General features: G+C 37.0%; 1 protein-coding gene across 1 annotated transcript in view; it reads right to left on the minus strand.

Annotated features, from left to right (window-relative positions):
- Positions 1-1,341: 1,341 nt before the first annotated feature.
- The window catches only part of GAD2 (glutamate decarboxylase 2), a 57,826-nt gene continuing 46,272 nt past the window's right edge, over positions 1,342-12,895 (minus strand). Inside the window, exons 14-16 of the mRNA XM_070729281.1 lie at positions 6,682-6,789; positions 3,047-3,136; positions 1,342-1,515 (exon numbers count right to left, since the gene is read on the minus strand). Coding sequence (XP_070585382.1) covers positions 1,342-1,515; positions 3,047-3,136; positions 6,682-6,789 — 372 coding nt within the window. The remainder of the gene's footprint in view (positions 1,516-3,046; positions 3,137-6,681; positions 6,790-12,895) is intronic.

Consider the following 12,895-nt stretch of genomic DNA (forward strand, 5'->3'; position numbering starts at 1 on the left):
TTCTAAGAGTAACGTAAATAGTAGTTAGGAACTGTCTAAGAGCTTAGGTGTGGGAAACCAGTATCAAAGAAATGGATTCAATGTCTTGGACACATCATTCGTATGGTCACATAGATCTACTGGGACATTACCAGCCAGTCTCTGAAAGGAAATGTGATCATAGCAGCAGTTACAAATATCACATGGCAAGTAAAAGTTGTTTCCAACTGTTGTGCTGCCTTCAAAGGTCAACAGCACTGGATGTCTTCTCAAACTCATGTCTCATGTCGCAAGAAGTCCAACCGCCAATCCTTAGAACCTGCTGTGGGTCTTTGTTGTTACTTGAACTTCCTTACCAGTGGGCTGGCCTAAAATATTCATATTTTCTTCTATAGATCTGAGAAATATGAGTACTGTAATATAATTAATTATTCTGAAGTGCACCCCTTTTTTTTGGAGAAGGCTCCAAACACAACCCTAATTTTACTCCCAGATAGCAGCCTGGAAAGATTGTGCTTCTACTTATCTAGGTCATATGGGAAAAATCACTAGGAATAGCAGCATATTGTTTGTTTTCTTATACGCAGACATCTCTTGAGGTTCTGCAGTATTAGACTCTGGAGATATACAAGATAAAAGGACATGTAAAACAAACATTTCTTTTAAAGAATTTATGTGGGTTTATGTCTCAAAATAAGCATTGTTAAACATTTGATGCATTTTATCTAAGGAAAAATAAAATATTTCATTCTTATATTTGTTACTTGTCCCTGAAGTTTTTAGAACCCATATAAAATAAAAAATCTATATTTTACAAAATAGGATCTTTTTTTAATATATATATTTATATATTTATATATTTCCTTTGTAAAATTAGATGTATTTAAGTACATCTGAATGTTGCATGTAAATTAGAAATTCTGTTCTAACAGAGTTTAAAAAAAAAGATAAAAGTTACTCAGTTTTAATATGCATTTTTGCATTTTATTTTTATGCTGCCCCGCAATCAGTGGCCATTTGGGAACCATTGTTCTATTGGCTATTTTTAACAACAGGAATTATTTTTATTAATCACACTAATCTTTAGAGATGAGATTGTGAATATATATATGTATGCTTGATATGCAAAAATACAGCCTTTTGTATACTATCTTCCTGGAAAATACGTTTTCGCAAACTCAGAGGGGAGAAGACAATTTTTTAAAAGGAGCAATGTTCTTGATTTTAAATTGTACTCTACTTTGACGCCACAATATAGAAAGAGAATCACTTTGGAACAAACTACAAATACATTCACCACAGTTTGTGACAACTTAATTGTCTACCTAGAGGTACTTCAGAAGGATATGGCAGATTATAGGATTATAAATCTTGCCCAAGGCGTTCTATTTCTTCAATCAGAAAATCAATGTCTTGGTGAGCTGCTGCTGGATTGGAGATAACCATGCGGAAAAAATTGACCTTGTCGCCCAGGGGCTGATAGCTGACCATCGTGGTTCCACACTCCATCATCCGAGCTTTAATTACTGGTGCCACCTTCAAAGATAAAACATGGAAAGCAAATCAATACTGCCCTGTCGCATCTTTGTGATTCTTCCAGTGATGCATTCTGGGAAGGTCTTTGGGGTAAATACACATTATTCAAAGGAATGAGGAACTCTTCAAATTAATTCAATCTATTTTTGAAGTGAATAAATTAATCGATGTTACCATATAGAATAGAATAGATAGAATTTTATTGGCCAAGTGTGATTGGACACACAAGGAATGTGTCTTGGTGCATATGCTCTCAGCGTACATAAAAGATATCATGGCAACCCACTTCTGGAAACTCACCAAGTCCAAAAGACCATCTCCTGTAAAAGTCTAAAATTTAGTACAAAGATTGGACACTACAATTCCATTACAGGTTAATGGTCTGAAGACTGCTAACATTTCACTGATATTTCAGAAAATGTGGGTAAAATTTCACATCATGTGAAAAAATTTTCATGAAGTCTCAGACTTTTCATGTGAGATGTTAAAGTATTTTAACATAGTTTTCAAAGTTCACCAAGATCACTTATCATCAAGTTCCTAATTTCTGCTCATATTGTTCACTAAAGCAGTGGTCCCCAACGTTTTTTCCACCAGGGACCAGTTTCAGCAAGACAATTTTTCTATGGCCCAGTGGGGGCAGAAAGGGGCATGGTTGGGGGCGGGATTAAGCATGGGGGTGCTGGTCCTCCCCGCCCCTCTTTCCCGCCATCGTCCTGTGGCCGGCAGAACCTGCCTCCCAAGCCCTCTTGCCCAGCGGGAGCTAAGCGCTGGAGTGAGGGGGTCAGGCTGGCCCTCCTGCCTCCCCCCAGCCAAAACCGCAAAAGCGCCCCGCGGCAGAAGCCAAAAGAGGCTTGAGCCTCTCGGTCCTTCCCGCCCCTCTGTCCCATCCATCGTCCTGTGGCCGGCAGAACCTGCCTCCCGAGGCCTCTTGCCCGGCGGGAGGCGAAGCGCTGGAGGGAGGGGGTGGCGGCATGAGGGCCGGCAGCTGCTGACTCCACGGACCGGTGCAACATGCCCCGCGGCCCGGTACTGGTCCGCGGCCCGGTGGTTGGGGACCCCTGCACTAAAGCATGTGACCTTGCTTCAGTAACACCTACACAAAGTTAGGAAATCTTGTGCCCTCTAGACAGTTTTACCTCCCATTAACCCCAGTTTAATTATTCAATGGTCAGGATTGAGGAATTTCAATCCAAACATCTGTGGAAGAAGTACCAGAATCCTTTCAAGATGAATTTAGCACAGATATTCATTATGAGGTTATAAATTGCTATCTTCGTTCTCCACTGTCACTAATGGGATGGGAAATAATGGAAATATAATTTGTTTCATTTCATAATTAGGACTACGCTATCTTCCATAAACAATGCAAGTTGATCAATTAACTGGCAAGGTGTCCCACTCTATTTAGAAGAGATTTGATAATTGTGAGATACCATCCAGGTACAGATGGATGTCCTTAAAAATTGCATAGCAGAAATAGACTTTATTTTGTTCTGTTTTGTTCTGTTCTGTACTCTTTTTTGTTTACCTTTGAAAGACGGTTCAGCCTTTCTTCATTGTCTTCTGTATTCCGTAAACTGGGAGGCACGTACCAGAAACAAACGTTTGTGTGTTGAGGCTAATGGAAGAACAATAATGGCAGTAAGCATTGTGTTTTCACTTTTCCCTAGGGTTGCCTTTCCTATGATTGTGATCACTCGAAGTGTTTTTCTTGTTTATTGACTTTGGTGCAGAACACAGGAAGATTCACTAGCATTGTAATCAATGCATCTACTAATATTTCTTGCATCTTATGCTGGGGAAATCACGTTCCACTCCAAAGAGCTGTTTAATTAAGAAGGTGACACCCACCCTCAAAACGGTCTGGGTCGCACTAATGGTTAATTTTATCATACATTAGAATTATCTGATCTTTTTTTACGTAAGTGTTTGTAGTTCAATACCAATTACATTAGATGCGAGACCGCCTTCTGCCACACAAATTCCAGCGGCTGGTTAGGTCCCACAGAGTTGGTCTTCTCCAGGTCCCGTTGACTAAACAATGTCGTCTGGTGGGACCCAGGGGAAGAGCCTTCTCTGTAGTGGCTCCAACCCTCTGGAATCAACTCCCCCCAGAGATTAGGACTGCCCCCACCCTCCTTGCCTTTTGTTAACTCCTTAAAACCCACCTCTGTCATCAGGCTTGGGGGAACTGAGACATCCCCCCCTTGCCTATGTAATTTTGTGCATGATATGACTGTGTGTATGTATTTTATCTATTGGGTTTTTTTTCTTTTTAGACTTTGTAATGTAAAACTGTTATTTTAGATTTTAATTATTAGATTTGTTACCATGTATTGTTTTTATCACTGTTGCGAGACGCCCCGAGTCTATGGAGAGGGGCGGCATACAAATCTAATTAATAATAATAATAATAATAATAATAATAATAATAATAATAATAATAATAATGTATACTGTTTCATAAAATTCTCTCTTGTGATCCCTGTAGAAGACATTTATACAGCTATCCCTCTTGAAACTGAAGGACAGAGCATTTATATATACATATTGTAATGATGGACATGAATGAAAGACTGAAATAATTAACTTCTTGATGGCATTGACTTTTTGAAATGTAGTCTCTTTCTCTGAATTTCCACTGCTTTCCCTAACCAGTGAATTAACCCATTGAACACTGGGAAGTAATAGGGGCTGGCAATCTGAGGGTTCACCTGTCTTCAAACACTCGGTACGTTCTTTTCATGTATAAGTACCGACATATGTAACCATGAGCCTTAACACTGATTCCTCGTAGCATGAAGATTAATTGAGAAGCATTCTCGCCAAGTGTCTCTATGGTACTATGTCTCAGAACCATCTGAACACAATAGTTTGTGCAGAACACAGCAAGATTCACTAGCATTGTAATCAATGCATCCAACCCTCTGGAATCAACTCCCCCCAGAGATTAGGACTGCCCCCACCCTCCTTGCCTTTTGTAAACTCCTTAAAACCCACCTCTGTCATCAGGCTTGGGGGAACTGAGACATCCCCCCCTTGCCTATGTAATTTTGTGCATGATATGACTGTGTGTATGTATTTTATCTATTGGGTTTTTTTTCTTTTTAGACTTTGTAATGTAAAACTGTTATTTTAGATTTTAATTATTAGATTTGTTACCATGTATTGTTTTTATCACTGTTGCGAGACGCCCCGAGTCTATGGAGAGGGGCGGCATACAAATCTAATTAATAATAATAATAATAATAATAATAATAATAATAATAATAATAATAATAATAATGTATACTGTTTCATAAAATTCTCTCTTGTGATCCCTGTAGAAGACATTTATACAGCTATCCCTCTTGAAACTGAAGGACAGAGCATTTATATATACATATTGTAATGATGGACATGAATGAAAGACTGAAATAATTAACTTCTTGATGGCATTGACTTTTTGAAATGTAGTCTCTTTCTCTGAATTTCCACTGCTTTCCCTAACCAGTGAATTAACCCATTGAACACTGGGAAGTAATAGGGGCTGGCAATCTGAGGGTTCACCTGTCTTCAAACACTCGGTACGTTCTTTTCATGTATAAGTACCGACATATGTAACCATGAGCCTTAACACTGATTCCTCGTAGCATGAAGATTAATTGAGAAGCATTCTCGCCAAGTGTCTCTATGGTACTATGTCTCAGAACCATCTGAACACAATAGTTTGTGCAGAACACAGCAAGATTCACTAGCATTGTAATCAATGCATCCAACCCTCTGGAATCAACTCCCCCCAGAGATTAGGACTGCCCCCACCCTCCTTGCCTTTTGTAAACTCCTTAAAACCCACCTCTGTCATCAGGCTTGGGGGAACTGAGACATCCCCCCCTTGCCTATGTAATTTTGTGCATGATATGACTGTGTGTATGTATTTTATCTATTGGGTTTTTTTTCTTTTTAGACTTTGTAATGTAAAACTGTTATTTTAGATTTTAATTATTAGATTTGTTACCATGTATTGTTTTTATCACTGTTGCGAGACGCCCCGAGTCTATGGAGAGGGGCGGCATACAAATCTAATTAATAATAATAATAATAATAATAATAATAATAATAATAATAATAATAATGTATACTGTTTCATAAAATTCTCTCTTGTGATCCCTGTAGAAGACATTTATACAGCTATCCCTCTTGAAACTGAAGGACAGAGCATTTATATATACATATTGTAATGATGGACATGAATGAAAGACTGAAATAATTAACTTCTTGATGGCATTGACTTTTTGAAATGTAGTCTCTTTCTCTGAATTTCCACTGCTTTCCCTAACCAGTGAATTAACCCATTGAACACTGGGAAGTAATAGGGGCTGGCAATCTGAGGGTTCACCTGTCTTCAAACACTCGGTACGTTCTTTTCATGTATAAGTACCGACATATGTAACCATGAGCCTTAACACTGATTCCTCGTAGCATGAAGATTAATTGAGAAGCATTCTCGCCAAGTGTCTCTATGGTACTATGTCTCAGAACCATCTGAACACAATAGTTTGTGCAGGTTACTTGCTTGTGAATAATTTTTAGATCTGTCAATAGCTAAACAGTAATTAGAGTGCTAGACAAGTAATTAGAGAAATTTTAGTTCATACCCACATTAAACCAAAGCTTTGATATTGTCACACAGTTGTCCTACCTACATCTTGGAGTTATGACGGTAAAACTGAAGAATAGAATATGATGTATACTGTCTTAAATTTCTGAAGGCATATTAATATGTCAATTAATAATAAATAAATATTGGCTGCAGTGCCATAGTGGTTAGAGTGCAGTACTGCAGTTTACTTCTGCTGACTGCCAGCTGCCTGCAATTTGGCAGTGCAAATCTCACCAGCTCAAGGTTGACTCAGCCTTCCATCCTTCTAAGATGGATAAAATGAGGACCCAGATTGTCGGGGGCAATATGCTGACTCAGTAAACCTCTTAGAGAGATCTGTAAAGCACTGTAAAGTGGTATATAAGTCTAAGTTCTAGTGCTATTAATATACTGATGGAAAATCTCTAACTGTACAATTTTTGCATGATAACTTGAAAGAAATGCATTCTCAAAAATCATTGTACTTATACACTGTACAATACAATACGACGGACAACTAAAAAGTATGATTGAAAACATACCTTTCCATCAAACACCATTTCATAGCCTTCTCTGTTCTTAATTTTGTTATATAGATACTCTGCAAGATCCAAGCATTTGTCAATATGTGCTTCAAATCCTATAGTACCCTGCAGAACAAAGGAAATAATCTTAATTAAAACATTGATTCTTGTGATGCCCTAAAATTATTACATTATGAAAAAAATATAAACGTGAAGCATGGCTTATTTTTCTGTGCAACATATTCGTGACATGGAACTGGCAGTTTGAAAACATAAATGAATATCTTTTTCTCTTTCCTATTATTACAAACTTGTCTTTCAACCTTTGAAAATCATTCATGGCCCAGTTACTCAGTAAAATGAAGATCAGAAATTACTTCTTACACGTATGTATGTATGTATGTATGTATGTATGTATGTATGTATGTATATTATACATATATGAGAAGGCCTCATATACATAATTTTTGTAGTACTTTCCTACTTCCCCCATTTATTTATTCCTTTTGGTTATTTTTCTGTTTTTTAATTAAGTTAATAAAAACAACATAAATAATAAAGATTGAAGACCAAAGCTTTTCTAGAGAGATTTTGTAGCATGATGCTATGGATGAGTTGGGACTATTAATTCTATGGCTATGTTTTCATATTTTATTATAGTTTCTTAATTTTTTGAGCTGCTGAAAATATTTTGATTGTAATGGGGTGCACATTTGATTAATAAATAAATAATGTTTATTTATTTATTTATTTATTTGTTTGTTTGTTTATTTATTTATTCCAATACAAATTGAAAGTTAAAGAGAATAAAAACAAGTAGTAGTAAATATCAGGGAAAGGATAGAAGGAAAGATATGAGAATAGAGTACATCAATGAAGAATAGAGGAAAAGATATATGCATGGAAGAAAAGATATATAGATATAGGAGGGGCAATTGGACAGGGGACGGAAGGCACACTAATTCACGTATGCATAAACAAAGGAGAGAAAATGACATATTTCATTTCACTGAATGCTGGAAAGAGTGAACTCAGTGATTGGTAAGATTATTGGCAACTTGAAAACTTTGTAAGTTGACAATTACTTGTAGAACAATGAAACTGATTGACTTGTCTTAGTTGAATTCAACTACTGGCCACCACAGGTTGAACAATGAATGTCTGGTGATACTTTCATCAACACATTGTTAACACCATACAAATAGTGGATAGCAGATTATAGTGGATTTAATTTGTGATGGGAATGATTTACAGATACTAGAATAGACAGTGATGGAACAAAGCTCTTTATAGTAAACACTACTTATTTATTTACTACTGTTTAAAATAATGAACCATTTTTAGACAAATCATGCCAGAAAAATTGGAATCATTATACAGGAAGTATTTATTTGGCAACCCCTTTTCAAATGGCCAAAGAGGTGGTCCTTTGAGGTTTCTTACAAATATGCCCCAGAAAAGAACAGGTTTTTAATTTGTTTCTCCACATCAATAATGTGCCTGTTCTTAATTGCAGTGTAAAGTGGAAGCAGGTGTTCTCATCACAGTTTGCCACATCTAGTTTTAAGAATTCCTAAAACAAAATCCTTTCTATTTCCCAAAAGCTTTTAGCTTGATTACATTAAAGCGTCATAATTACACTATGCTGCCAACTATCAAGAGTTGGATGACAAGCAATAATTGGATGACATCAAGTGTTCTAAGCTTGAAAGTGACATCCACTTTCTGGGTGACTTCCTGGAAAAAAGGTAAACATATTTGTATCATTGTTTGTTGGCTACTCCCAGCTTTCTTCTCTTATCTGCTTCTTACAGAAACGGAGGTCTTATGTAAGAGATTGCTCAAGTTTGCTTCCAAGCTGCAGTGCAGAAGGGCTAAGAAGGGTTGCCTAGCAACCAACATGCAATTTCAACTTGCCCAATTCACAATGGAGAGGGAAGCAAAATGTTCCCTTGACCATTTTTTTTTAAAAAAATCAGTAGAATAAGGAGAGGAACTGCAGAAAAGCAATGTTAGAACATAGGAATGGTTTAAACCAGAGGTGGGTTTCAGCAGGTTCTGACCAGTTTTGAAGAACCGGTAGTAGAAATTTTGAGAAGTTAAGAGAACCAGTAGTGGAAAATTTGAGAAGTTCAGAGAACTAGTAGTGGAAATTTTGAGAAGTTAAGAGAACAGGTAGTGGAAATTTTGAGAAGTTCAGAGAACCAGTAATGGAAATTTTGAGAAGTTCAGAGAACCGGTAGTGGAAATTTTGAGAAGTTCAGAGAACCGGTAGTGGGAATTTTGAGAAGTTCAGAGAACCAGTAGTGGAAATTTTGAATAATTCAGTGAACACTAAGTATCACTTCTGACTGATCCTGCCCCCATATATTGTCTGTCTCCTGAATCCCGTAGGAGGAAATGGGGATTTTGCAGTAAAGTGGTACCTCTATTTACAAACATAATTCATTTCGTGACCAGGTTCTTAAGTAGAAAAGTTTGTAAGAAGAAGTAATTTTTCCCATAGGAATCAATGTAAAAGCAAATAATGCGTATGATTGGGGAAACCAAAGAAGAGTGGAGGCCCTGTTTCCTCCCAGGAGATTTCTAGAGAGGCCCTGCAGAGGCTTCTCCCCACCTTTTCCGGTCCTGTTTCCTCCCAGGAGATTCCTAGAGAGGCCACATGGAGACTTCTCCCTGTCTTTTCCGGTTACAGTTTCGGAGACTAGGGTTTGTAAGTGGAAAATGGTTCTTGAGAAGAGGCAAAAAATCTTGAACACCTGGTTCTTATCTAGAAAAGTTCATAAGTAGATGTGTTCTTAGGTAGAGGTACCACTGTAACTTTTTTCCTGGACTGGAGTGGGAATGGAGACTTTACTGTTTCCTTCCCCAGCCACACCCATCAAGCTTCACCTATCAAGCCACACCAAGCCAATCAAGTCACACCCACAGAACCAATAATTAAATTATTTTGAATCCCAACACAGTTTGAAATTTTTGCCAATTTTTTTCTCATTGCGGCTATTTTAGAAGGCACACTACAGTTGTGGTTTCTGCTTAACGTCACAGGAAACCATGACTTCCATTTTCTGCCCTTAGAATTTTGAACTGCAAAAACAGGATTGGGGCTGCATGAGGACCCTGGACTCAAAGTATTCCTCACTTTAGAAACACTCCCTTTCAAGCAGGGGTAAAATTCAGCAGGTTCTGACAAGTTCTGGAGAATTGGTAGTGGAAATTTTGAGTAGTTCAGAGAACTGGCAAATACCATCTCTGGCTGGCCCCAGAGTGGGGTGGGAATGGAGATTTTACAATATCCTTCCCCCAGAAGTGGGGAGGGAATGGGAATTTTGCAGCATCCTTCCCAGGGGTGGGCTACTGCCTGGATGGAAGTGAATGCAGGGCGGTAGCAAAAATGGAGCTCCAGCCCAGAGCTCCCAATTTGCACTGAAAGATGTTGAAAGAAAATGCAGGGCATCCTGCATAAGCCACACGCACAGTGTTCTGCCGGTATGTCTCAACTGCCCGTACTTACAGGGTAATTAGTCCAGGAAGACACACACCACACGATAAAAGGAAAACCCAAAAGTTTTTATAAACAGAAAAACAGAAACAGCTCCCTTTTTAAATGTCAATGGGATTTTCTGGTACACACAAGGCACAGGTTAAATGCTGTCCAATTGCTCACCCAATAACTTGGAAATTGAGTCCAATTTTAAAGTCCAGAGAGTACACACACACACAATCCTGAACAGCAAAAACCACGATCTTGATAAAACAATGAATCAGATATGCCATGAGGCTAAAACACCAGGCTGCATTTTTATCTGTAGCACTAATTACAGCAGACCCACCCAACCACAGGTGGCCTCATTTTCTCTTGTAATAATCCTTCAGTTGTTGTCTCCTATGCATCACTCTACACATGCATGGATGTGTCATTAATTCTTGTTCAGAATCCAGAGAAGATACAGATGACTGATCTCCTCCTGGGCTGTCTGCCAAACTCCCCTCTTCCCTGTCGCTCATGCTTCCTTGGTCAGAGGAGACTTTGTCCGCAGATTCTACTGGGAGCAAAACAGGCCTGCGGCATGTGGATGTCTCCCCCACCTCCACATTCCTTGGGGCAGGAGCTGGGCCAGAGCTAGCCACAACACACAGTGTGGTAGTAAAATTTTTGGTAGCCCTTCACTGATCCTTCCCCTGCCATGCCTATAAAGCTATGCCCACAGAAATCGGTAGTGGGAAAAGCAGGCATATTTTTTACAAAAACATTTTGAACAGAATGAGGAAGGACTGAAAAAAGAAAAATATGTTAGATTTCAAGAAGATATCAGGGATACCAAAGCAAAAACCAAGTAAATATGTCAAAGAAAGGGAAGAAAAAGAATTAGGAGGTGCAACAGCTATGGAGGTAAAGGAACAAAGAGACATGATGCTGATGAGGTCAGCTAAGGCACAAAATAAATAAACATGGAAGAAGAGATTAGGATGCTTTCTATAAATATAAATGGACTGAATTCTGCTATAAAAAGGGAAAGAGTATTTAATAAATTAGGGAAATTAAAAATGGACATAATATGCTTACAAGAAGTACATATTAGACAATAACATAATAAGTTACCAGAATTTGTAAAATTGGGAGATTTATACTTGGCATTAGCTGATCAAAGTAAATGAGAAGTTGTGCAGTATTATGCATACAGGTAAAAATGAATCCCAAATGTATATATACAGATGAAAATGGAAGGATTTTGATGATTGAAATACTTTTGAATAATTAAAAAAATTACTAGTTGCAATTTATCCAGAAAATGGATGACTTAGAATGATATTCTAAGCCACATGCCAAAATAATTGAATTAGATTATGAGAATATTTGCATGAGGGAGACTTTAATGCTATAATAGAGGTGGAATTGGACTATTTGATGATGAAAAAGAATAAGAAGTTAAGGAAGATACTGTATTACAAAAATAATTTTTACTATGGTAGAAGAATTAAATATATCTGATGCATAGAGGGGGAAGTTTCCATACAGAGAGGTGGCAGGATGAAAAAAATTAATGAAGACACAACAAAACTTTTACTGAAAATATAATGGAAAAACAAAAGTAAAATATTTAGGGACTCATTTAAGACCTAAATTTTTGACAATTAAGAAAGATAATTGTTATAGATAAAAGAAGCAAATTGAAAAAGATCTGGGAAAATCTTCCATTATCGCTAATGGAAAGAATATCATTAATTAAGATGAACATACTACCACGATTCTTGTTTTTATTTTTAACAATACCAATAAGATTAGAGAAAAAAATAAATAAAATAATTTTGAAGTTTGTATGGCAAGAAAAAAAAGGTGAGGATAAATATAAAAATGCTACAAGATGCAAGACTAAGAGATGGATTTGGACTTCCAAATTGGAAGTTATGTTATATTGCTGCAGTACTGACATGGACGAGAGAATGGATTTTCTTAAGAAATAAAGGACTTTTGGTTTTGGAGGAACACGATTTACAGATAGGATGGCATGCATTTTTATGGTATGGAAGAAGTAAAATACATATGTATCTATTTCCAGAGACATTGTATAAGGAACTCTTTGTATAGAGTGTGGGAAAACATAAACGGAAAACATTATTTGAAAACACCATATTGGTTATCAATAATAGAAAGACTATCTTACCCAAATAGACTTAATTGGGGAAATATTGCATAATATAAAGATATTTTAACACATAAGGGGGAAATGAGATCTACTCAAGATTTGAGAAGCAAGGAATAAAGATGGATTGGTATATGAGAATGCAATTGAAGTCAAGATACCATAAAGATATTAAAATGGAGGGTATATTTTAGAAATGACAGAACTAGATGAAATACTCACAGGGACAGATGAAAGACTAATTAAAAACTGTATAATTATTTGCTATATATTGATTTAGAGCAAGAACAAGTGAAGGAAACGATGATTAAATGGGTAAGGAATTTTGGTCATATTATAGAATTGCATAAATGGCAGTAGCTTTGGGAAAGAAATTATAAACTGATAATGGAAACAGCATATAAAGAAAATTTGTATTAAACGTTTTATAGATGGCACATGTCACTGAAAGGATAGCTAAAATATGTATGAAATATTGGAAATGTCAGCAAATACCAGGTTCTTTTTATCATATGTGGTGGACATGTGCTGAAGTCAAAGTGGAGTACAATTCAAATATACAAAGAAAAAAATACTAAAAAAACATA

This window comes from Erythrolamprus reginae, chromosome Z (assembly GCF_031021105.1).
Source record: "Erythrolamprus reginae isolate rEryReg1 chromosome Z, rEryReg1.hap1, whole genome shotgun sequence".
NCBI lineage: Eukaryota > Metazoa > Chordata > Lepidosauria > Squamata > Dipsadidae > Erythrolamprus > Erythrolamprus reginae.